This window comes from Macaca fascicularis, chromosome 8, assembly GCF_037993035.2.
Source record: "Macaca fascicularis isolate 582-1 chromosome 8, T2T-MFA8v1.1".
NCBI classification, from domain to species: domain Eukaryota; kingdom Metazoa; phylum Chordata; class Mammalia; order Primates; family Cercopithecidae; genus Macaca; species Macaca fascicularis.
In genome coordinates, this window is record NC_088382.1 from 109,372,014 (window position 1) to 109,398,801 (window position 26,788).

The window sequence follows — 26,788 nt, forward strand, 5'->3', positions numbered from 1 at the left end:
TGGACTATTAAAGCCTGTTGAATGAGCAGGCTGAAGACCAGGAGACCTTTGTAGCACTTCTGGAGAGGGTTTTGAACAAAGACATAGAAGCTGAAATGAGTGCTTATTCTACACAGGGCACCACTGAGGACAGGCAGGCAGTTACAGAGGTGCATAAGTTAGAGTTCTCTGTGCAGAGATATGCACAGATAACATTAGATAGTGTTATTAAGTGCCATAAGAGTTTAAACCATACATGGGTGTTTTGGGAATTCAGAAATTACTTCTAATTTGGATGATTGGGGAGAGCTTTTTGTTTTGGTTTTTCTTTTTTGTCAGAGGTGTAGTGAGTAGTTTTGAAAGATGGACGAGATGTCAAGAAACTGATGGAGACAAACTGATGACAGCTAAAGGTCTATGTAGTGTGAAGTGGGATATTAGTTTGGGCAGAGAGGTAGGGGCCAGAATTGGGGCCTAATTCCTTAGGAATGTTGATGGAATTTGCACACAATTCCGTTTTGACCACACTGAGATTTATTCCCCTAGGACATTAATCCAGAATACCAGAGGTCAACTAAGATTACTAATTTTCAAAATTACACTGTACAGTCTGCCCCTTACTCAGGAGCTAATTATGCAGGCTTATTTTTTTTTTTTTTAGCTTTTCATGCTTTTTATTCTTTCTCCTTCCTGTTATCTGCCTATAAATTTTTATTTTCATCAGCACCTCCATCAGAGTCAAAATCATGAGTCTCTTGCCTACTTTTAATCAGCTCTACAGTGTGAAATTACAGACTTATATGAGAAGATGATCTCTTCCACTGATAGTCAAATTAACTCATTTAATTTAATTTGGACTATAAAGACATATTCAAATCTGCCAGAAAAGTATGGAATGAGTACCTTAGTAAAGAAAATGTATATATTTTTAAAACACACTTCAAATCACTTCTAGTAACCCCAGGTGCTTGACTATTTATTACTTGTTTGTAAATTCTGTGAAGTAACAAATCATGTCTGTCTGCTTCGCTGATCGTTGTATTCCTAATTTACACTGCTCGTGGAAACATTTAATAAATATTTGATAAATAGATTAAGTATACTTGATAGGCTAAAGCACATTTTTAAACATATATTTATACGTGTATGTAATATATGTGATACATATAAAATCACTTTCAGTAAAGTATAGACATTGTCAAGAATTGTGAAAAGTTAGTGTTTTACCTTATTTGCAAATCTCATGGATAGAAAACGTGAGAATGCCGGATCAGAGATGAAACATAGTTTGTTACCTAGAACAGAGTGTCTGCAGATGTGCTAGTTCCAAACCCTAAGTTTCTGAGGATGACCTGAAGAGGACCAGCTGATGTCTGCACACACAGGGAGTTGTATTACAGTAGAGGACCCTGATTTGGAGGACCTGGATATTTTATAATGGACAGTAAGCCTGCGTGCCCTTTTCTTTATAGGGAGACAACTATCTGTCTTCGTTGACTGTTTTTATATATTTATCCTTGAAAAAACAGTCTGGACTGGGTTTATGGCATGTGCCTGTAATCCCAGCTACTCAGGAGACTGAGGGAGGAGGATCGCTTGAGCCCGGGAGTTCAAAGCCAGCCTGGGCAAACATAGCAAGATTCCATGTCTAAAAAAATAAAAATAAATTTTAAATTTTAAAAATAGTAAAGGTAGTCTGGGGAAAAGGCAGGCAATGCCTTTACCTATAAGCTGTGTGGAAATGTGCTAGACCCATGGAGAACTATTCCCTAGTAGACATATACCCTAAAAGGCCTCTGTTAAGGGCATTGCCTTTCATCTAATCAAGGGATCAGCAGCAAACTACAGCCTGTGGGCCAAATCTAGCCCACAACCTGTTTGTATAAATAAAATTTTATTGGAACATAGACACATATGCTCATTTACATATTGCTTATGTACTACAATAGAGTCAAGTGGTTGTAGAGTCAAGTAGTTGTAACAGAGACCATATGGCAAACAAAGCCTAAAGCATTTATTCTATAGCCCTTTACGGGAAAAGTTTACTGACCCTAGATCTAGCCTAAATATTTGACATATGATGTCTCTGTAAAATATGCTAACTGGACTTTTGTTCTAAAATATTTAAAAATTTTAAGTTATTCTCTAATCCTTATTGACTTCTTCACAATTACTGAGAGTTGCCTATCTGTACTATAGTTTTCACATTATCAAGAGTTATTAAGTACCTATTATCTACCTCTGAATGTAAAACTTTAAAATAAATTTTAAAAGAACCAACTATCAATGATTACTGTATTTTCACCTTTTTAGGTTTAAAATAATCACGTAACGAGTTATCACAGTGTGTTTGGTTTATGAGCATTGCTTATTTGTCAGTTTATATTTTTGAAAATCACCACAATCAAGTAACTGAAATATGGGAGTCAGTATGACAAGGTGAAAGAGCTTCCTGGGCTCTGGAATCTCCAGGAGTCCCGGCTCTGCAAGTAATTATCATTGAGATCCTTGACAGGTTTTTTTAACCTTCTGAGCTTTATTTTCTTGATCTGTAAAATGGATATACTCTTACTAACTTACAGAATTACCATTAAAATTGAATAATGTAAATCTTCACATGTAGTATGCACTTTATATATTAGTTCTCTTCCTAAAATATAAACTTTAAAAAGTAAATCTTATATTTATGTATCTCTTCAGAGTTGGAAAGAACTAAAGTAATCTTATTCTATCTTCCTAAATTTTTATGGGTAAGGAAACTAAGGCTTACATTGGTTAGGTGACTTTAACTCAAGGTGACAAAACTAGTTAAGAGTAAATTTAGATTAGAATTAAGCTCTCCCTGATTCCCAATTATTGTTATTTATAACAAATGATGTACATTTGACTGCGTTTGACACAAATAAGTAAAATATCTGAACAGTTAGAAATGAGACTAAAACATAATATGAGTTTAGAGTTTGTAGTCTCATTAAAAGACACCATAAACTAGTAAAGTTGCCCCTGCTCTGAGTTTTAACTCAGAAGTTCTGAGTATATTTTTATTATTTCTCTTTAAGGAAAAATATTTTTTTGAAAGATGTCATATTACGCACCTGCATTTGCTTGAAACCTGGTAGCTTGATAAATAGATAAGATAACTGGGTCATATGTTAAGTTTTTTGAAAAACCAACCCAAACATAGATTCTAACAAAAGAATGTTACACATTTCCTTTTAAAGTCTAAAAAGTATTTCTCAGGGCTCTTAAATTACCATATTCTGATACCAGGGGAAAATAAAATCTGGACTTAGAGTCTTGTTTGTACTTAGAGGGTTTTCCGGACAGGAAGGCAGTCTTGATGCAATGCAGTAAGCCACAATACCAGTGGGGCATTACAGGTGAAAAATCTGCAGCTGTACCCCTTCACCACAATGTATTACAACTGTATGCTGGAATATTTCCTGTACAAAAATAGGGTTTGGTTAACTTTGTTTCCCAAGAGTAGATCACATTAAAATGTTATAAAATCATGATTTCCTGCATTTGAATACTTGTGGTTTCTCAACTGGTTCCAATATTATAAGGGTTTTTTTTTTTTTTTTTTTTTTGGTATGACTTCTATTAGTTGAAGATGTATAGAAACTTTTCTTTTCCTTCTTCAAAATCAACTAAAAAGCAGATACATATAAAAAGAAATAATATTATAAGCTAAAACTTTTGAGATTGCAAGACATTCGCCTTTTATCGCATTGTTGGTAGATTTTTAAATGAAATAGAAACTCAAAAACCAACTTCCATTACCAGACTACATTTTATTTTTATTTAGTAACTATTGAAAAATATCTCTACTCAATTTGCATTTGTTTTGAGTGAAGAATATGTGTCTTCTATTGTGAATTATAAATAACTGATTGTGAGAAATACTCTTTATGTTTAAAAGGACAGTTAAGCCCTAACACATTCATAAAGAGAAACCTCCCATTATTGTACAAAGGCAAAGCCGGTTTCTTAGCTTATTAAGATTTAGATGTTCATATTGCTCTCCATTTATCCCTATCTCTAGATAAAGACTGTCTCTTTCAGTCACTGAACATGTCTATTTCATGCCCAGACCTCACTTTCTATTTTTTAACTATCTACTTACTCTCCTTCAGTCATCAATTTAAAATTCTTTCACCTATCTACTTGTCTACTAATTTTCTAGTACTTTCCTCTTTGGGGAATATATTTGGTCTTATCACCATCTTAACATTGTATAAGTGCAGTATATACTTTTACCTTGTTAATGACATAAAATAGCTTTCTATAATCGAAATAAGAGTTTCACAACAATTACTCTTTCAAAAGTTACTAATTAGGAGCTTTCAAGGGCAAAAAGCCTCCCCCAATCCCCATGCCCCCACGCCCTGCCACAACACCTAGGGATGTATGTCAAAAATAATTAGAGGCAATTGATTAGTTTTAAAGTTGCTTGAGGCAATGGGAAACAGTTGGGGTAAACAATAGGCTAACCAAAATGTTTGAAAGGAAAAACAGGAATGAGATGTCCATGGGGTTTTGAAAAGCTCCAACATATTCCTGAGAAACTATAAGTACATGCTCATGAATATGACTATGCACACCCCCATGCATAGTCGTACATGCTGGGGGAAGACCTGAGAAGGTCCTGTACTCTCATCTCTGTCTGTCCTTGAAGCTATGTGCAAGCAGTAAAGTGAAGGCTAAGGAGGAGTTGAAGGTGTGCACCAGAGGCAAAGAGCCCTTCAGCAAAGAATTGGAGGCTTACTCCTTCCAGACCTTTAAGGAAGTCTGTTTAATCATTAACTGACTACTACACTAACCAAGTGGAGACTTCACTAACCAAGTAGAGACTTCACTAACCAAGTGGAGACTTCAGTGGCCACACAATGAAAATTACAAACTTTACAAAACTAGCTCATAGATATTACTAAACAACAACTACAATATATAGCAAGGATAATAAACCCTGAGGAGGCTGGAGGCAGTGGCTCATGCCAATAATCCCAGCACTTTGGGAGGCTGAGGTGGGCAGATCACCTGAGGTCGGGAGTTCAAGACCAGCCTGGCCAACATGGTGAAACCCCATCTCTACTAAAAACACAAAAATTAGCTGGGTGTAGTGGTGCACACCTGTAATCCCAGCTACTCATGAGCCGGGAGGCAGAGGTTGCAGTGAGCCGAGATCATGCCACTACCCTCCAACCCGGGTGAAAGAGGGAGACTCCATCTCATAAATAAATAAATAAGCAAACCCTGGGGAAGGGAAAGGATCTAATTTTTAAAGTTTCCATTGTTTATTTATAATAATATAGTTAAAAATGTTATTTATTAATATTATAAAATCTTATATCATTAAAAATGCTATTTTCAAGAGAGTAGTATGAGATGGGCAAAGAAATAAGAAAGTATAGCCCATATATGTTAAAAAAGCAATCAACAGAAATTGTCCCTGAGGAAGCCCAGATGTTGGACTTATTAGACAAATACCTTAAATCACCTATTTTAAATATATTCAAAGAACTAAAAAGGCCATGTCTAAAAAGGTTAAGTATAGGAATCATGTCTCACCAAATATAGAATATTAATAATGAGATAGAAATGAGAATGTTTAAAAACAAGTACAAATTCCAGAATTAAAAAGTGTAATAACTGAAGTGAAAAAAGAGGGGCTCAGCAACAAATTTAAGCAGGAAGAAGAATGAATCAGTGATCTTGAAGTTAGGTCATTTTGAGATTATTGAGTCTGAAGAACAGAAAATAAAAAGAATGAAGAAAAATAGACAGAACTTCAGAGATCTGTGACACACCATCAAGTGTACCAAGATATGCATAAGGGAAGTCCCAGAAGGAGAGGAGAGAAAAGGGAAGAAAGAATATTTGAAGAATAATGGGTGAACACTTCCCAAATTTAATGACAAACATTTATCTATACATCTAAGAAACTTAATGAACTCTACGTTAAATAAACTCAAAAATATCCACACCTAGACACAAACTGTCAAAAGACAAAGAATATTGAAAGCAACAAAAGAGAAGCAACTCATCACATACACGGGATACTCTAAGATTAACTGCTGATTTCTCATCAAAAGCCATAGAAACCAGAAGACAGTGAGATGACATATTCAAAGTGCTGAAATAAAAAGACTACTAATGGGGAAAAAAAAACCTGCCAAATGAAGCAACTAAATGACTGGGATAAGTGGCAAAAATCAAAATGTATTCTCTGTTTATTGCTTCCTAAGAACCCACTTTAAAGAAAGTGGAACTGGAAATTGTAAATGACACCTTATGGGGTCTATCTTATGTAATCTAAAAATTATTAAAGAGCATAGGATTTACACCCAAAAAGTTTGCCACTTACTAAATGTGTAATCTTGAGCAGGTTACTTAACTTCACTGAGCGATATTTCACTCATTTGTAAAATGGGAATAATATTTTCCTCCCAAAAGTAGTGTGTAAGAAAAATCTGTAAATTTGTATCTTGTAGAGGGCTATTCAAAAGGTAGTTTCTTCTACCACAGCTACCATCACTAACTGCTACTATCAAACCACAGATGATGGTATATATATAGCTGTTCTTCCGCTGTAATTACCCAACTTGGCACCCTGGGAAGTCTAGAAATATGGCGTGAAGAGTGATGAAGACAGTATCCTCTGCTGTAACCAAACTCTAATAACTAAGTCTAGAATGGAAGCTCTGGCTTTGTACTCACTAACCAGCCTTATACCATCAGCTACCCTGTTTTGTCATAGTTGAAGCTGACTGATAGGCTACATCAATTGCTAGATCTCTCCCCTCTACCTACCAACTCTATTAGGCTACATCAGTTGCTAGATCTCCCCTCTCTACTTACCAGCTCTTTATTATGCACATATATACAGCAAAGACACTTCCTTTGTATCTTTTGCCTAGGTTGCTTAGTGGGACTGAGTGGAGAAAGGGGTGATGGCCCAGCTTCAGCAGCCCCTGCGCAAAGAAATCCATGAGGACAGATGGGCAGTCATAACCCTGCTAACAGTCTTGGCAGTACTATTAAGTAATAAAAACAAATTAAGTGCCAAAATATTCTTTGTACCAAAAATATTTTTAAATGGCCAACACACATGCAAATCTTCCCAAATTAGCCATCAAATGGAAACAAATTGTGGAATAACATTTTAAATGCAAAAATACATATGCTCTTACCAACTGGCAGATATACAACCTAAGATATATTCATATGCAAAGACCACATATGCTTAGAGTACAGTTTATTATGTATGGCTGGCTAATTTTTTAGGTCTTGTCAAATAATGGATAGGAAAACAAAATGTAATAAAAAATATATAGTCTTGACAGTCATTTGAAATGTACCATGTGTTACATGTGGAATGTTTTCCAGTGAAACCAATTTACTTGTTCCCACTTCCCATGACTTAGTGCTAGATATTCAGGCTTTCTAAACTATTTTTTTGGCAACCAAACTCTTGGAATAGTCATCTTTCCTTCAAGTTATTCAGTACAGGCATTAATAACAAATCCTTAGTTATAGATATTGTAACTGAAGATCATTCACGTCATCTCTTTCAAACCTAAAAGCACATAATAAAGTTATTTTACATAGATCACACAAAATAGAGCCCAGAGTTATTCCTTGAGAATAATTAATTGCTACCATATGAAGTTATAAGAACAATATGATCACATTAGGTTTTTAGCTTAATTATGTCACCACAAACCTAGAGATTAGTTGGGCAATGTCAACTTCTAACTGAAAGACAAGAGAGGATTAGTGAGTTAAGTTAATGCAAAGTTTGTTAAAAATTGGCATGAATGCAAAATAATTTGAATGGAAATACCAGTATATTAAACAAGATCTTTTTAGAATAAAAGACTGTTAAAGAAGGTAGCATTGTTATTTTTAAGAATACTAATCTGAGAACACATAGCATGTAAGCCAGGCCTCAAGAAATAGTAGTAGGTTACCTTTAGAACCACAGCCATTGTCTGTACTCCTCCTATATCAGATGTCAGTTCCACCACATGCTTCATTTCCTTCTTTTCTAGTTACCACCCAAACTACAAGATGCATTTCTTCCTGTCTAGATACGGTACCTACTCTTACCAACCTCCCTCTTCCTCAGCCTTCCATGCCCTTCCACTTTGCCCTCTGGATCATCTGCTCCTTGATTAGCGAACTCTCCACTAAACCTCCACTTGTTCTTCCAGCATCTCTTCTGTGCCATTACCTTGAATAAAATCTCGCTGTCTCCTGGAACCTAGTTCACCATTGCAACCCTCTGATGTGGAGGCTGTTCATTCTCTCATGTCCTTTTTATCTCAAGGCCAGGAGGGTAAGTGTTCTCCTTGCTCACCAATGCCACTGGCCTTTACTCTTTTACCCTCTTGTCAAGTCCCCTGGCTTCTCATTCTCTCTAATTATATTCTCCGCATCTCTCTTTGTTGTTGCCATCTACTAACTTTTTGGTTGTCCTCTCCCATTCTCACAAGTCCTTACCCCATGGCTGCCAGCCTTTTTCTTCACTGCCATAAATGACCCAGCCAAAACCCTACCTTGATCTCATATCTCTGGGAATCTTTTCCACTCCACTTAACTACTCGTTCCCATGCACAAGCCCTGGATCTTGTCATCATCCACAACTGCTATGACTCCTAAATCATTATTTCAGCATTTCAAGCTCCCTCACAGTCTTTCATAGCTCTCTGCCCTGCTTATTCAACAAACCCCACTACAGTTATTCATTAAACTATTCATTAAACTGTAGTTCTCTGATTTCTTCTTTTCATCAGCTCACCGTTTTCATATCCTCTTTTAACCAGTTTGCGTTCTTAGTTCATCATTTAAAATACCTTCTTACAAATAGGTATCCTAAACTTCATTGCCCTCTGTTTTTCCACTATACCCTCCTGACAAAAGGCTAGTGCTGAATAAACTGTAGCTGTGTATCAGCACAATTAACTCCCTCTTCCAGTCTCCAGAATTGCCAACCCCTTCTTCAGTATTTTTGCTGGGATGGCTCATTGGTACCTGCAACTCAAAATGGCTAAAAATGAACTTCTGATCTCTCCTGCTCTACCCACACATACTACATATCAGTCTTACCCATTCCAGTAAATGACATCAGCATCCATATGGCTGCTCAGGCTAGGAAACTGGGAGTTATTCTTGACACTTCCGTCTCACTTCTCAACCAATCAATCAGTAAGACTTATTAATTGCCATGTCCCAAGAATCTCCTACATACCACTCTGTTGCCACCAACCATACTCTCAGCTATCAACATTTCTAGCTAGACCTCCTAATTGGTCTTGTTGCATCCATGCTTACCTTTTTTTTTCTTCTTTTCTTTTTTTTTTTTTTTTGGAGGGGGGAGAAGGAGTCTCACTCTGTCATCCAGGCTGCAGTGCAGTGGCACAATCTCGGCTCACTTCCACCTCTGCTTCCGGGTTCAAGCAATTCTCATGCCTCAGCCTCCCGAGTAGCTGGGATTATAGATGCCCACCACCACACCTGGCTATTTTGTTTTATTTTTAGTAGAGATGGGGTTTCACCATCTTGGCAAGACTAGTCTTGAACTTATGACCTTGTGATCCACTTGCCTTGGTCTCCCGAAGTGCTGGGATTACAGGCATGAGGATTATAGGCCACTGCTCCTGGCCACTTGCCTCTTTTTAATCCATTGTCTATAGTATCCAAAATCTTTGAAAAATATGAATTTGATATCACTTGTTTGCTTTCAACCCTTCAAAGAAAATAAAGTCAAAAATCCTTAATTTGGCCTAAAAACAATACAGGTTGTATTACCCTTGTTTACAAGTGGGGGAACTGAGGCTCAGAGTCATTAAATAGGTTGCCCAAGGTCATAGAGCAGTGATTTAAGTGGTAGGGCCAGGATTTTATCCAAAATGTGACATCAATGACATTTTTTTTTTAGGATGGAGAAATAAGATAATGTAAAGATGATATCTATATGCTTTTAAAAGTAAATTTATGGTTCAATATATATTTGAATAAAATCATCTTTAAAATATTAATTATTGTCAGTGTTGTTTTTAGGTTTTGCTTCAATGTAAATTTGTCTTCAAAATAAAGACAAATAGAGTTGGCCTTTTGTATCCATCACTTCTACATCCATGTATTCACCCAACCACCAATCAAAAATATTCAAGGAAAGAAAATTTTGTTTGTACTGCTCATTTACAGACTTATTTTTCTTGTCATTATTTCCTAAACAATACAGTATAACAACTATTTGCGTAGCATTTACATTGTATTAGGTATCATGAGGAATCTGGAGATTATTTAAAGTATACGGGAGGATGTACCTAGGTTATATGCAAATACTGCACCATTTTATATCAGGGACTTGCGCATTCATAGATTTTGGTATCCGTGGGTAGTCCCAGAACCAACCCCCCATGGATACTGAAGGATGATTATATATTCTTATAATGGGAAAAAAGAATAAGTATGTGACTTTTATAAATGTATAAAGGCATACAATTTAAATTTTTAATAGAGGTTTCATTTGGAGTGAATTTATTAATATGCCTTTGTTAACAGAGAAAAAATAGGGCACATAAAGGAAAATTCTGACACATAACTAACATACTTTGGTATGTATCTCCATAGTAGTTATCTATTGTTTTATGAATTTTCAGAGTAGCTGAGAATATTCCAGCTGAAGTATGTAACTACAGAGCCAGCTTCACACAAGTTGTGAACTAAATAAAGTTTTTCTTTGGCATTCTTCCACATTTCTTATTTTAGGCTCCCACAAGCCCTTCCCTAAGCCCCACTGTTGGTACAGTCCACATTCGTTGCCCCTAGGCTACCTAATGGCTTCACACAGCGGTTCCCAGCTTGGACTGCCTTATATTATGGACCTACTCCAACCCTCGCCTTGTACTTCAAAACTTACTGTTGCTTTTTCCTTAAGGTCCTACTCTGCCTTCCAGTGTGCCAGCTAATTTTTATAAGCTGTTATATATTAATTTTAATGCAGAATTTCAGGAGACAATGCCAGAAACAAGTATTTTTTGCATATTTTCTGTATAACCTCTCCACCAAAAAGATTATGTTGAACTTTACGTTCCATTGTTTGTATTACCAAAAACAATGGGTATATTAATATGCTTTTTCTTTTGGGGGGGATGATAGGCAGTTTTATATTCTTTGTTGTACTTGTGTTTATGCAACATTTTATAATAAACACATTTTTAAATTTTTTATTTTTAGCATGAGTACATAATCATATATATTTATGGTATGGGACACATGTAAGGTTTTGATACAGACATAGAATAAATAAGATCTGATATTTGATAGCACAGCAAGGTGACTATATCATTAAATTATTAATATGCTTTTTCTCAACTCATTTGTTCTTCCCTGTCCACTGAGATTTTGTTGTTTGTTTGCTTGTGTGTGTGTGTGTGTTTTCTGTTTTTTTTTTTTTTTTTTTGAAACAGGGTCTCCATCCGTTGTTCAGGCTGGGTGCCATAGCACAATTATGGCTCACTGCAGCCTCGACCTCCTGGGGTCAAGCGATCCTCCCACCGCAGCCTCCCAAGTAACTGGGACCACAAGAACATGCCATCATGCCCAGCTAATTTTTTTTTTTTTTTTTTTCCTGTAGAGACAGGGTCTTACCAAGTTGCCCGAGCTGATTTCAAACTCCTAGGCTCCAACAATCCTCCTGTCTCCACTTCCCAAAGTGCTGGAATTATAGGAATTAGCCACTGCAACTGGCCTCCACTGAGATTTTTATATGTCTCTGTAGGGATTTATACTCCAGTTACCATATCTTTTCCACCCTTGCTTGTTATGAGTGTCAAACCACAGGGCTGACTCACTGGCAGTCCAGAGAGTAGTTAAGCAAAGATGTATAATGATATATTCCTTTATCTCTGAAGTCATAGCATATATGGAGGGCCACACCTTAACAGGTATGTAGCAGAAAATAATATTGAACAGTGTTCTTGAACATCCAGATTCATAGTTTATTATTTTCTTCCCAGAAGTACAATCCATTATTAAGAAATCTAATAATCAGAACTCTTACAACTTCCCTGATTCTAGTAACAACATACAAGCTTCCACAGTGTTCTTTGAGCATGAGAGGGGTAAATAATGGCTAACATTTCTTAAGATCTTACTCTGTGGTACTAAATAAAATGCTTTGTCTCATTTAATTTTTATGAAAATTCATGAATGTAGCTATATTCTCATCCCCTTTTTACATATATGGGAACTTGTGTTAGAAAAATTAATTTGGGACTGGCACAGTAGGTCACACCTACTATCCCAGCACTTTGGGAGGCCAAGGTAGGAGGATTGCTTGAGTCCAGGAGTTTGAAACTAGCCTGGGCAACACAGGGAGACCCTGTCTCTACAAAAAAATACAAAAATTAGTCAGGCATGGTGACACATGCCTGTGGTCCCAGCTACTCGGGAGACTGAAGTGGGAGGATTGCTTGGGCCAGGGAGGTCAAGGCTTCAGTGAGCTGTGATCACGCCACTTCACCCCAGCTTGGGCAACAGAGTGAGACCTTGTCTCAGAAAAGAAAAAGAAAAATTCATTTTCCCAAGAAAAAGTTAATGGAACTAGGATTTGAATCCCAATAGATCTGATCCAAAGTTCACGCTTTCAACTTCTATACCTCTTTGTGGAGAATCTTTCATGTGCCAGAGATGGTTTGAACCACCCAGTATGTGTACATTCATTCATTCATTCGTGAATTATTCATTCATTTATTCAGCAACTCTTTTTGAACATTTGCTGTATTCACTTTCCCAGGTGCTGTGAAAATTCAAAGCTTAGCCAAATGGAAATCATTCCCTCAAGGAATGTGTCCACCAGAGAAGATGTCATGTACAGAAATAACTATAACATGAAGTATACAGTGATTAGCACTGTAAAAGACATTTCCATTTTTAAAAATTATTTGTGTTCAGAAAAGGGAAAGGATTTTTCCATCGGGGGAGGTGAAAAGGCTGAGATAGGTAGTGGTCGATTTGGTTATTGATTGATGTGAAGGATTTAAACATGAGACAGTGAGAAAGTAAGGGGTATAGAGGTATTTCAGGCTGAGAGAAAATACAGGAACAATAACCCAGAAAAAAGAAGTTAGAGAAAATTATGTCATAGAAAACAAGAAAAAAGAAAATTTCAAGAAATGGTGGCTAAAAGTGTGATGCCATGGATATGTCACTTAGCACTAACCAGAACGTGTGCTTCTGTTTCATGACATTTGCCCTCTTCTGCATATCCATTTTGTTCTCCCCTCTTCCTTCCAGCATCTCATCATATATGGATGCTCAAGTCACTGTTTAAAGAAAAGAAACTTAAGTATAGGTGGAGGTAATGTTTATTTCAACATTTATTCCTGTTAAAAGATTGAGAATTACTTACTTAGGAAACAAAGGTTAAGGAGCAATCTATTCATTAAAGAAGCTTTTTTGAGATCCCATTATGTTCTCAAAAGTGTGTTAGGTGCTAGGAATATTTTTTAAATAATGTGCCATTTCTGCCCTCAAGGATCTTAGAGTCTACTAAAGGAGACAAACATATAAATAAGTAATTACAAAATATAGTGAGTCCTATGTTAGAGTAGTGTACTAGGTATAGACATGACACAGAGAGGCAGTGATCAGTTCTGAGGATGGTAATTAGGAAATGCTTCCAAAAAAGGAAACACATCTGAGCCAGTCTTTTATTTTTCAAGACAAATAGAATTAACCCACATGTTCTTATCCTAAACAAAATACTTTAATATTTCCTAAATGTCTTTTCTGTTAATACACAGAGATATTCTTTTTTTTTTTTTTTTTTTTTTTTTTTTTTTTTTTTTGAGATGGAGTCTCCCTCCGTTGCCCAGGCTGGAGTGCAGTGGTGCAATCTTGGCTCATGGCAACCTCCACCTCCTGGGTTTAAGCAATTCTCCTGTCTCAGCCTCCTGAGTAGCTGGGACTACAGGCACCTGCCACCACACTCAGCTAATTTTTGTATTTTTAGTAGAGACGCGGTTCCTCACCTTGTTGATCAGGCTGGTCTCGAACTCCTGACCTCAGGTGATCCACCCCCTTGGCCTCCCAAAGTGCTGGGATTACAGGCGTGAGCCACCACGCCTGGCATAGAGATATTCTTTATTCATTTTAACAGTTGTGTAGAAATACATTCTATAGATCTGCATGTTACATGTAAGCAATCTATTGACAGATATTCGACTTGTTTCAACTTTTCTTATTAATAAACACAGTACTGAAGTACATACACACGTGTGTATATACGTATATATTGTATGCACACACTCTTGCGTTGGAATCTCTGTAAAACAAATTCTTAGAAGTATACTTCCTAGGGAAAAAAAAAGTTTTGGCTGGGTGTGGTGGCTCATGGTTGTAATCCTAGCACTTTGGGAGGCTGAAGCAGGTGGATCACCTGAGGTCAGGAGTTTGAGACCAGCCTGGCCAACATGGCGAAGCCCTTTCTCTACTAAAAATACAAAAATTAGCCAGGCATGATGGCGCCTGCCTGTAATCCCAGCTACTCAGGAGGCTGAGGTAGAAGAATTGCTTGAACCCAGGGGGCGGAGGTTGCAGTGAGCCGAGATTGTGCCACTTCAATCCAGCCTGGGTGAAAAAGCAAAACTCTGTCTCAAAAAAAAAAAAAAAAAAAAAGTTGTTTTTTCTCATGCTTGTACGGTACTTAGACCTGTCAGTCTTCTTCAACTGAAAGGTTAGTAAATAAAATATTACATTATTGTTTTAATTTGAATCTCTTTGAGTATTGGTGAAGTTGAGTATCTTTTTATCTTTTTGTGTTTACTGGCTGGTTATATTTTTTCTTCTGTGATCTAATTGCTGTGAGGGTCTGGGATTTTACCCAGTACAAGCTAGTAAGTTATCTTGTTAGTGTTTCATGGGTGCTGGCAGAAGGAATAAGACTGCTTGGCCAGAAGCAAAGAACTCTATTGCTTGTGGCATGGCAAGCAGCATGAGCATCATGTTTTCATTGGTTCCCCTTGTTCCCAAGTCCCACAGGCATGATGCAGAAGCGCCCCCAGGGGGATGCTCTGCTTGCAGTAGACGTTTGGCACAGTTGAGGAACTTGTAAAATCTGTCTTTTCTCTGTGATTATGTATCATTTTCTCATTGATTTGTAAGAGCTGTCTCCTATCAGAATGAATATTCCTTCACCTGTCATCGAATGTTACCTGTCTTATCCCAGTTGACTGTTTTAATTTTGATTTTGTCATGGGTTTCATGCCATACATACAAAAGTCTACCCTATTATAACATTTTTGAAATATTAGCATGTTTTTTTCTCTTACAGTCTTACACTTTCACTTCTTAGCCTTCAGCAATTTTATCATTTTGGAGTTTACTTTTGTGTAAAGAATGCTGTAGGGACCCACTTGGTTTTACCAAGTGACTAGTCAGTTTTTGCAAACTTCATTTTCCATCTTTCTCCTACTTATTTGATGTGGCACCTTCATTACCTTTTTTTTTTTTTTTTTTTGGAGACATAGTCTTGCTCTGTTGCCCAGGCTGGAGTACGGTCACTGGTGTGACCGCTGATCACTTCAACCTCTGCTTCCTGGGTTCAAGTAATTCCCCTGCCTCAGCTTCCCCCAGTAGCTGGGATTACAGGTGCATGCCACCACGCCTGGCCAACTAATTTTTGTATTTTTAGTTGGCCAGGCTGGTCTGAAACTCCTGACTTCAGGTGATCTGCCTGCCTCAGCCTCCCAAAATGCTGGGATTACAGGCACGAGCCACTGTGCCTGGCTGGCACCTTCATTACATAGTAAGATTTTGTCTGTACTTAGCCCTTTCTCTGCTATTGTATTCTTTTAATCTATTTGTATGTTACTACACTAGCCTTATCTTTTACTTACTATGGGTTTATAATACATTTAACACCTTGCAGAATTTGTTCTCCATTATTACTTTTAAAATTTTGGCTGTTTATATGTATTATTATTGAATTGTTCTTTAAAAATAAACAGGATGAATATATAATAATATGAAAAGAAATCCTAAACTGCTGTCTTTTATAACCTTATTCTCCTCTAAAGGTCTTAATGCTATAACTTTTATAAAGGTTTAATATGAATTTCAACAAATATAAAAGCATAGTTTCTATTTGCAACTTCTAAATTTTTTTTTATTTTAACATAGGTTCCTTGTAGCTTGGAATACTGGGATGAACTCCAGAAGGTTTTTGTTGCATTTAGAGAATTTAGTCTGTCTGAAAGCAAAGTTTGTGAACTGCAGTTGCCGGATGTCAATCTTGTGAATGACCAGAAGAAATTAGTATCTTCAGATCTTTGGAGAATTGTCTTGAACAGCAGTCAAAATGGAGCTGATGACCAAAGGTAATTCAGTGAAAGATGAGATGATAGTATTACACTGGGAAACTATGGTCAAGTCATCTTTTCCTATCTAGTGACCCCTCACTTAACTGTATCTCAGCTGTCTAGCAGCTGCGTCTGTCTGAACAACAGATGAGAACCACAAAGAAAGACAAAATCTGATGTTTCAAAGTCTGTGTACTCAAAATCCTGTGTTTTTACTCATAATACAGCTCTGTGAGCCCTCACTAAGAACCTGTTCCTTAAATATAAAAAGAAAAAAAATTCAAAAAAGCAAACTAAACAAAAAGTCTAGTCATCCTGAACCTCAAAATAGGAATACAGTCATATACACACCTCAACAGAAGCTTAATAACATAATAATCAATATGAGTAATGATTATCCTGGGGCATTAAAAGAAATGTTTAAAAAAAATTGAATTGTCTCCTTCTAAAAGGTAAATTTCAGAAATATTTTCATCTTAATTGGTTTTTTAAAACTTTAAAAGACAAGCCTCCCCTGGGCAACAAAGTGCAACTCTCTAAAAAAAAAAAGAAAAGAAAAACGACAAGCCTCCAGACACTAAGAAACTTGTGTAGCTAACCAAAATAACTCATACCCAAAGGATTTTACGCAGATAAAGTTTTATCCACCTATAAAGCTTCATTGGCAATAAAGAATCCCTAGAGCTGGCTGGGCAAAGTGGCTCACAGTTGTAATCCCAGCACTTTGAGAGGCCAAGGCGAGTAGACTGCTTGAGTCCATGAGTTTGAGATCAGCCTGGGCAATGTGAAACCCCATCTCTATAAAAAATACAAAACTAGCTGAGCGTGGTGGCACACAACTGTAGTTCCAGCTACTTGGGAAGCTATTGGGGAAAGGATCTCCTGAGCCCCAGAGGGTGAGGCTGCAGTGAGCCATGATCTCACCACTGCACTCCAGCCTGGCTGACAAAGCGAGACCCTGTCACACACACACAAAATCTCTAGACCAGATTATCCTCATTTCAGTTTTTGCCTACTTAACACATCCACTAATTTACAGTAGAGAAAAATAGCTTCAGCAATCTATTCTTCAGTACTTCTAGCTTATGCACACCTGCTAAGCCCCTTTGCTCATGCCCCCATAAAAGACAATAAACAAAGTAAACCACAACCAGTGGAACAGTTTTCTTGGATCAAATACTATCACGTGTACTGTGAGGCTATGCTGTTCATTGCTGTGGATGCCCTACGTGCCACTTCTCCTCATGGGCTGGCTTAGTGTTGTTATCTTATTCCTTTTATGTAATACCTTCTTCTTTCCCTGGAAACAACGTTCTGACAGTAACAGAAAAAAACCAACCACCATTCCAGTACCTTGCAAATCAAGTGTTTTTTCTTTTCTCTGTTACCGTTATTTTTGCCCATATGTGTACATGCTTTTACAAGGTAATAATCATAGCACACCACTTTGTATTCCAGTTTCTACTTTTTATTATAAATTATTGTGAATACTTTTTCTTTGGAAATATTTATTTTTATTAATATATGTTCACTGAAGAACATTTGTAAAATAAAACAATACTACCCATAATCACAAGGAGATAAATTCTGTTAACATTTTGGTTTGTAGCCTCATAGTCTTTTTCATTGATTATTTTGTATGCTTGATAATAATGTGTTTTGTGTTTTATATTTCATATATTCTAGTTCTAGGTCATTTGGGCTCTTTAAAAATATTTACTTTCCTAACAGTTTAGTTAGTATTATAGAATTAGTGAAAATATATTAGAGAAGTAGTGTTTTAATTTTACCTGCATATAGTTCAGCAATAAAAAGAACACCCATCCTGTGATGAATTATTTCATGGATGGAAAGATTGCCTTTTCTAAGTTTAGGTTATCTCATCAGAAACCAGGAAATCTCAGAAAACAGAGCTATGGATAACTAAACTGATTTTTTTTAATCTGAGTTTTATTAATAGTATCGAGTTAGAAATGACTTCTTGATTCTAATTATGAAGTAATGCATTTCCATCATCGAAAGAAGCATTGTAGAGAATGTTAATGCCTCTGAATCTGAAACATTTATAAAAATTACTTTCGTGGTAAGCTTAGCAGTATAGAAATGTGGAGCCTTTAGGAAACAGAAATGTAAGTGGACAATCAAATTCAGGCAATTTTTCACCAGGCATCTGACATTATAATCACAGATCTTTGTCCTCACCAGGGATTTTTCACCTTAGCTGGTATTTCACAATCGATCTCACTTTAAATTGTTTGAGATTAATCATTTTTCAGATAGAAATTGATATTAATGAAATTAAATTAGAAGAGTTGGTTTAAAAGTCAACATAATAAAACAATATTAAGGATTATATTTGTTTCATCCAATTTCTAGCAAGAAAACAGTAATGATTTGATAATATGTCAATATTTCATGCAGACAGTTAGCCTCATGCTTTTACAGTTTATTTCATGCTTTTACAGTTAGCCTCAGTATATTCTGTCACATGAGAAATCTAAATCTGGACAAAAACTGGTACTTTTATTATTAGAGATTGTCTTATAAGGGATGGTCTCAGTGGTTTGAGAAGGATTTACATCAGACTATTGGACATTACTGAAAGAAAGGTCACAAAAATATATCCCATGAAGCCTAATTTAAAAAGAGGAGCTTCTTGCCTATAATTGAGATGCAATTTTAATGTTCTTGTGGTAATGGCATCACTCTAAATATGTAAATAGAGGTAGCATTTAATAGAGATAGAAGACCTCTATTCCATCTTTTTTTTTTTTTTTTTTTTTTGAGATGAAGTCTCACTCTGTCACCCAGGCTGGAGTGCAGTGGCGCAATCTCGGCTCACTGCAAGCTCCGCCTCCCAGGTTCACACCATCCTCCTGCCTCAGCCTCCCGAGTAGCTGGGATTACAGGTGCCTGCCACCACGCTTGGCTAATTTTTTTGTATTTTTTTTTAGTACAGATGGGATTTCACTGTGTTAGCCAAGATGGTCTCAATTCCCTGACCTCATGATCCACCTGCCTCAGCCTCCCAAAGTGCTGGGATTACAGGCGTGAGCCACTGCACCTGGCCTATTACACCTTTCAAGGTGGAAGACCTAGGTTTAAGGCCTGGCTCCATCACCAATATGCTATTTGGTGTTGAGAGATTGACTTCTAAACTGAGACTTTAAGGAATGAATAGGCGCTAACCAGTTCAATGGATGACAGGGAGCCCCCGGTGCAAATGACTGAAGACAAAAAAGAGTCAATAATTGACTGGGCTCAGTGGCTAACATCTATAGTCCCTAGACTTTGGGAGGCTGAGGTAGGAAGATGGCTTGAGCCCAGGAATTCAAGACCAGACTGGGCAATATTAGTGAGACTTTTGTCTCCACAAAAAAAAATGTAAAAATTAGCCAGGCATAAAAGTGCATGCCTGTAGTCCCAGCTGATCAGGAGGCCAAGGTGGGAGGATTGCTTGAGCCCAGGAGGCAGAGGTTGCAAGGAGCCAAGATCACACCACTGTACTCCAGCCTGGGTGACAACGTGAGACCTTGTCTCAAAAAATAAAAAATGAGTCATTAGTTAGGTTTCTATATCTTTAACTAATGGTTTGCTTGATCATATTATGGTTTTTGGGAGGGAGCATTTGAAGTAAATGTTGACCTTTATAGTACTGACCTTTGAAAGCCTTCCCCTTCTATTTGCTGTACACTGGACTAGAGGCAAGGGATGCAGCCTCTGGAGCCCTGGTCATGCTATCCATTTCAGCTGTTTATGCTACTCCCATCACGTATGTATTTGTCCACACCCATTGCCTGTTTCCAAAGCCTAAGTAAACCTCTTATCAGTCAGGTTCTGACAGGAAACAGATGGCTACTCAGACTGGGTGACTGGGGAGAGTTTAATGAACTACAAAAATGTGGGCTAGGAACCCTGGGAAACTGTCCCAATCTTAGGCCAAAAGAAGCCAAGTGATAGAGCCATTATCAAAACTCTAACTCAGAGTGGGTGTTTGTAGCTATGTTTGATAGAGGAACACAGCTAATGTACAGAGATCTGGCTACAAAGGAACCGGGAAAATACATACCCTTACCTCACTACCCTTCTGCCTTCTAAGTCACCTTGTGGGTACCTCCCACTGACTGAATCCAAGGACAAGCCAGAGGACAAAGTAGCTTGTTGGTGCAATCCAGAATGCTCCCTTCTGGAGGCAAAGAAGAAGGTGGGGAGTGGTAGAAGGTGGGTCAAGAGAGCAAACAGAAGACATCCAGCAAGCACACACTCTTATTTGCAATTGGCAACTTCTTACCAGGTGACTAGCCCTGGGAGGAACAAAAGGGAAAAGGAGTCGTGAGCCCTACTCTCTTGGGCCACACTGGCAGGTTCCCTGGGTTTGAAATCAATCAGGTGTCTTCTGATGGATCAGAAGAACTTTTTACTTTATTTATTCCCTCTTACCTTCACCCCTAAAGAGCTAATTCCAGAAATACTTATTTTGGCTGTGGAAAGTCACACAAATTACAGACATTTATCATATAACACAATAGTAACTGCAGATCTCAATATGTATGTCTGGTTAATTCTGTATAAGTTGTTTGATGATAACGTTAAATTCTTGATCTGTGCCAAGACTTTGGTACTTTCCTGTCCATGTTTCACGGTCATCTTCTCACAATATTAAAGCATGTGAGAGCAGATTGCTTATAAGGAGTTTTTATTCCTACCCCCCAAATACTGACTTATGACAGAAGGCATCTTGGAAAGAGAAATGGCTTAAGGGTGTTTGGCTCTTTCTTCATTTGATAAAAATTAAACCTCTGGTGAGTTGTATGGAGTGCTTCCATCTTTGGATGTGCTTTTATATATATATATATATTTTTTTTTTTTTTTCTTCCTACTCCCTTAAGATCTCATTAAAGAAATCACTGTCCACTCATATTTTGGAATCTTTGAGACAGTGATCCACAGCCTGTGTGTGTATGAGTGTGTGAGTGTGAAGAACTCCTTTTCATTTTCCAAAACCTTGATTCTTGTATATATAGACAGTGGAGGAATCAGAGAAAGCGCAATGATGGATAAGTCCCTGAATCATTTCTTTTCTCTCTGCTGGTTGAACTCTCTCCTCCCAAAAAGTGACAGTGGCCTTCTAGATACTGTTTCTCTCCATTTGGCTACTTGGGTCTGCACTTTTAGATGTATCTAGATTTTGGGGTAACTCGTTTAGTGTTATAAGCCATTTATACATAAATCTTGACGTTTGGACCTGCTTTGTCACCTGTGTTTCTAGTTACGCACTGGTATAATCCAGGATTTATCCAGAAAATTTTTTCCTTTACCCTTCCCTAGGGCTAAAGCTGAGTTCTTGTCTTCTCTTCGTTGAATGGAAGGAATACTTACATTTTTCCCCAGGTTTGCTTTTGAGGCCCTTTGCTATTTTCTTTTAGTTGGTGATTGAACTCTGTATACGAAGTCCTCCAGGGAGTTGGCCTTTGCCATGTAGTCCTTCTTGCATACACAGTCCCCAAAGTACTCAGGTGCTGCTCAGGTCTCAGAGTTCTTGGATGATGGTACTTATGAGCTCTCTATGTCGTGTTGTCTACTCTATGAACCTTGGGAGATTACTTTTCCTTTTTTTTTTTTTTAAGTTAGATTTAAAGGAGTGTTTTACCTGAAGGCTCATTTAAGGTTATTTTTCAAACTACAAATTGGAGCACATTCATGGATTATGAAATAGCTGGTTACAACTGGAATTTTTTTAAATAAAATAAAATAGAAAATAGTTTGAAAAAGACAAATATTATATGATTCTACTTATATGAGATCCTAAGAGTAGTCAAATTCATAAAGAGTATAGTGGTGGCTGCCAGGGGCTGTGGGGAGGGAAGGATGGGGAGTGAGGGTATAATGGACATGGAGTTTCAGCTTGGGAAAATCAAAAAGTTCTAGGGATGCATAGTGGTGATGGTTGCACAACAATGTGAATGTACTTAATGTCACTGAACTGTACACTTTAAAATGGTTAAAATGATAAATTTTATGCTATATATGTTAATATATTATCACAATAAAAAATAGTGTGTGTCGTATTTTCAGAAAACCTTTTCCCCTGTTTTATATGTGTATACTGGATTACAATAAAAGTGTGCTTGTTATTTTGAGTTAGGGTTAAGACATTTGAAAAACAACCATTGTAAGGAGTGGAAGAAACACAGTGCAACAGGCACACACGTCCTCCTGCATCCTCTCTCACCCATTCAGCACTCTCCAGGGGTGGACAGAGCAGTGTTCCTGCAGTGTGTAGGGGAGAATTTATGTGAACCAACGTTGAGAGACAGTGCCCCATTGAGATGAATGCCAATATGCTGTTGTGAGATCCCTCTTAGGAAGCTAAAGAGAATCAATTAACATTAACCTATATAGCCAGTATGGTACCTTGTCTTGCCAACAAGAAAAAGAAGAATGGATTTTTTTTCATCATTTTTTTTTAATCGAATGGTAGATATCATGCTAAGTAGTTTATATGCAGTAACTCATGTAATATTTGAAAAAGGTAAGTCTAATTTCTGTACTCATTTTATAAATGAAAAATACTGAGATTTAGCCAAGTGAAATAACTTGCCTAATACTACAATATAAATTATAGCAGTGTATACATTTCATTCTGGGTTCTCCTACCTTGGTCATTCTCTGCTTAATCTCACAATCATGGTGGAAAGCAAGGAGGAGCAAGTCATGTCTTAATCTCTATGCTATATTATACTACATTATAAAATCTTTATTACCATAAAGGGATCCTTACAGAAGTGACATTCAGGGCTGGATCTTTAGGGATTGTGCCTGGGTCCCCACAGTGCCATTAAGATAGGATCAGTCTACATCTAAATGTACTGGATACTCCTTGTTTAAATAATTGATCCCTTCTATAGGTCACTCAGGACAGTTGGTAAGTAATTCTTTGGCTAAAATGAAGGTATAAGTAAAACACATGCCATCCTTCTCACTGTCTAGAATGCTTCCACTGTTCTAAAATAACACTTAAATAACCCTCTGAATAAATTACTGAATCGTGAATTGTGTATATTACTATTTGAGAGATCTTGCTTCCAGGAGCTATTTTCCAGCATGTTAAAAGTGAAGAGCGGCCGGGCGCGGTGGCTCACGCCTGTAATCCCAGCACTTTGGGAGGCCAAGGCGGGCGGATCACAAGGTCAGGAGATGGAGACCATCCTGGCTAACACTGTGAAACCCCGTCTCTACTAAAAATGCAAAAAATTAGCCGGGCGCGGTTGTGGGCGCCTGTAGTCCCAGCTACTCGGGAGGCTGAGGCAGGAGAATGGCGTGAACCCGGGAGGCGGAGCTTGCAGTGAGCCGAGATCGCGCCACTGCACTCCAGCCTGGGCGACTAAGCGAGACTCTGTCTCAAAAAAAAAAAAAAAAAAAAAAAAAAAAAAAAAAAAGTGAAGAGCACCAGATAATTCTGTGAACACTGCCATTGGCCATGAATTTGACCTGTTTTGAAAGTCTTTTGGGAAAAGCGGAAGTATTGAAATACAAATACTATAAGTTGTGAGATTTTTTTACTTTTGTTTTTCTGCTTATTATACATCTGATGTTTGACCTTTTGAGATCTGAATCAGATTAAAGTTCACTGTTGTACCTAATTAGGGAAATTATACAAATGTAGCTACTGCAAGTCTCTAGCAGAGTCATCACTCATATTTATGACTATTTAGTCGTATTGTACTTAGATCATTTTAATCCTTAGGTGAAAGGTAAACACATAAATGCTACTTTTATAGTATATAATGGTGATTTAAGTTAAGAATATCAAAAACTATAAATGTGCTAATGTAAAATAGAGTTAAAGTATATTCAAATTACATATACCACATTTTGTGTTTAAGAAGTGTGTGATTTTGTTGACTCCAGTTTTTAAGTAAAAGTTTTAATTTTTGCATACAGATTAACCTAGTAACCATTTTAGTCAGGATTTCAAGATTGAAGGAGTATTGCTGACTAGAGTAGTGCTACTAGCACTAATGCTTACTGGAGTATGATTTTATGATTCAGGAGCTACTGTATATACCTAAAAATATGTCTTACCATTGCTTTGTGCATTTAATTTAGGAAAAGTGAAGAATCAACCAATTTGTTACAAGTAAATATTGTATTAGATACTCATGATGTTTTAGCAAACTTTTGCAATATATTATAATATTTGCCACTCTCAGGAGATAGAAAAATAAATCAAGAGTGTCAAAAACTGTAATTGGCCAGGAAAATGCTTCAGATAAACCCCTCAAACTGTGTACCCATTTTTAAAAACTGGTCCCATAGAACTCTTGCCTGGATTTTTAGTAATATTTTGACTAACATTGTGCCCTATTTCTAAAAACTTACATGAGTAGTATAAGGGAAAGAGTTCAAATGCGTAAAACACATATATAACTAATATATTTTCCTCTTTCTGAATAAATACAAGTTTTAATTTTATCTTGCCAATGAAATCTTTTGTTAACTCTACAAATTCCTAGAAAGTTACTTGGATTACTGTGCCCATTATAGATGTTTTAAGAATATACTTAGCTGCGTTTTTGTGCATAGTCAATAACCTAGTGCTCCAAAGTCTGTTTTCTTTGTCTGCAATGGAGATTTACTAGCATTGCAGTAAATGCTTACACCACATAACTAAACTCTTCGAGGTTAAACAACTCAGTAAACATGTCGCAATGCTCCTAGCTTTCATTTTCACCAGCCTGTTTCACAACCTCTTTCAAAACCCAATGGAAGATTCACACCTCTGAAAATCCCACATGATTCACCCATGCCATTAAGTTCCTCTTGTGTTTCCACTCTGGCAGCACTTCCCACTTGCCTATTCCTGGGGGTTGGTTCTGTTTGGTAATTTTTGTAAATGTCTACGTACTGAGTATCACCAGTTAGACTGTGAGTTCTTTGAAAATCAAGGATTTCTTTCTTTAGTGTTTCCTGTCACAGTTCTTCCTAGGACACTGTAAATCACATTGCTTGTCTTTAGGCTCCTCATGGATTTGGGAGCCAGGCTGTGATAGCTACAGAGCATATTTCAGCATGAAAAGAAGGGAGTGAAAGATAGTGAGTAGTGGGGAAAAGGCAACATCGATTCAGTGATCTACAGTTAACAGGACAACATCAATTCGGTGATCCACAATTAACAGGATTGTTGTTCTCCTCCAACAATCCCAAATTCCCAGGTTTTGTGCTCCTGTTAGTATTAATGCAATCTAGGCAGCATGCTTCCTGTGCACAGCAGCAGCCACCATGTGCAGACATCTTCCCTTCTATGGATACCTTCACTATTCATTTTAATCAGATTTAACTTGTTTTGATCAGATTTAACTCATATAAGCTGGGAGTTGTGGCTCATGCCTGTAACCCCAGCACTTTGGGAGGCCAAGGTGGGTGGATCACTTGGGGTCAGGAGTTCAAGACCAGCCTGATCAACATGGTGAAACCCCATCTCTACTAAAAATACAAAACTTAGCTGGGCGTGGTGGCAGGCGCCTGCAATCCCAGCTACTCAGGAGGCTGAGGCAGGAGAATCACTTGAACCTGGGAGGCAGAGGTTGCAGTGAGCCAAGATTGTGCCACTGCACTCCAGCCTGGCCTGGACAACAAAACGAGACTCCGTCTCAAAAAAAAAATAAAGATTTAACTTGTATAAAATAATGTTAAGAGGATGGGCAAGAGAGGACCCATGCATTGTAATTGTCCATGGAACCCTAATTCTTCTAGACAAGGTCATAACTTTTATGGCACCCATTACAGTAGGGAGTGAGTGCTTAATGAAGAATATTGACTGATCCCTATGGGAATATGGGTATGGACAATCTGGAGAAGTAAAACAAAAGTGAAATATTTGGTCAGGTGCGGTGCTCACGCCTGTAATCCCAGCACTTTGGAAGGCCAAGGCGAGCGGATCACGAGGTCAGGAGACCAAGACCATCCTGACTAATACGGTGAAACCCCGTCTCTACTAAAACTACAAAAAATTAGCTGGGAGTGGTGGCAGGTGCCTTTAGTCCCAGCTACTCGGGATGCTGAGGCAGGAGAATGGCGTGAATCCAGGAGGCAGAGCTTGCAGTGAGCCTAGATCGCGCCACTGCACTCCAGCCTGGGCGACAAAGCGAGATTCTGTCTCACAAAAAAAAAAAAAAAAAGTGAAATATTTATGGTGACACTGAAGTATTGTGTTTTTGAGTGGCAGAGTCACACTCTGAACTGCACTGATCTTAATAACAGAACGAATGGCCCAAAATTTTGTGAGATGTGGATGGAAGCAAATTGATTTGGAGATAGATCAGCATGAGTTGGCATTTGAGGAATCCTTTGAAAGTTTTCTGTGAAGAATTCATAGAGAATAATCAACATGATTCCAGGCTGGAATGTAGTGCATGACAGTCTTGACCTGCTGT

General features: G+C 37.5%; 1 protein-coding gene across 35 annotated transcripts in view; it reads left to right on the forward strand.

Moving 5' to 3' along the window:
• Positions 1–26,788, forward strand: part of VPS13B (vacuolar protein sorting 13 homolog B) — an 857,597-nt gene that overhangs the window by 729,686 nt on the left and 101,123 nt on the right. For 34 of the 35 annotated variants that reach the window (XR_012416558.1, XM_073999176.1, XM_073999180.1 and 31 more), the window contains one exon: positions 16,174–16,370. The exons of the other annotated variant lie outside the window; for it this stretch is intronic. Coding sequence is in view for 33 of the 34 variants with exons in the window: in XM_073999176.1 (XP_073855277.1) it covers positions 16,174–16,370 (197 nt within the window). In the remaining variant the exon portion in view is untranslated. The remainder of the gene's footprint in view (positions 1–16,173; positions 16,371–26,788) is intronic. 35 annotated transcript variants of the gene reach the window in all.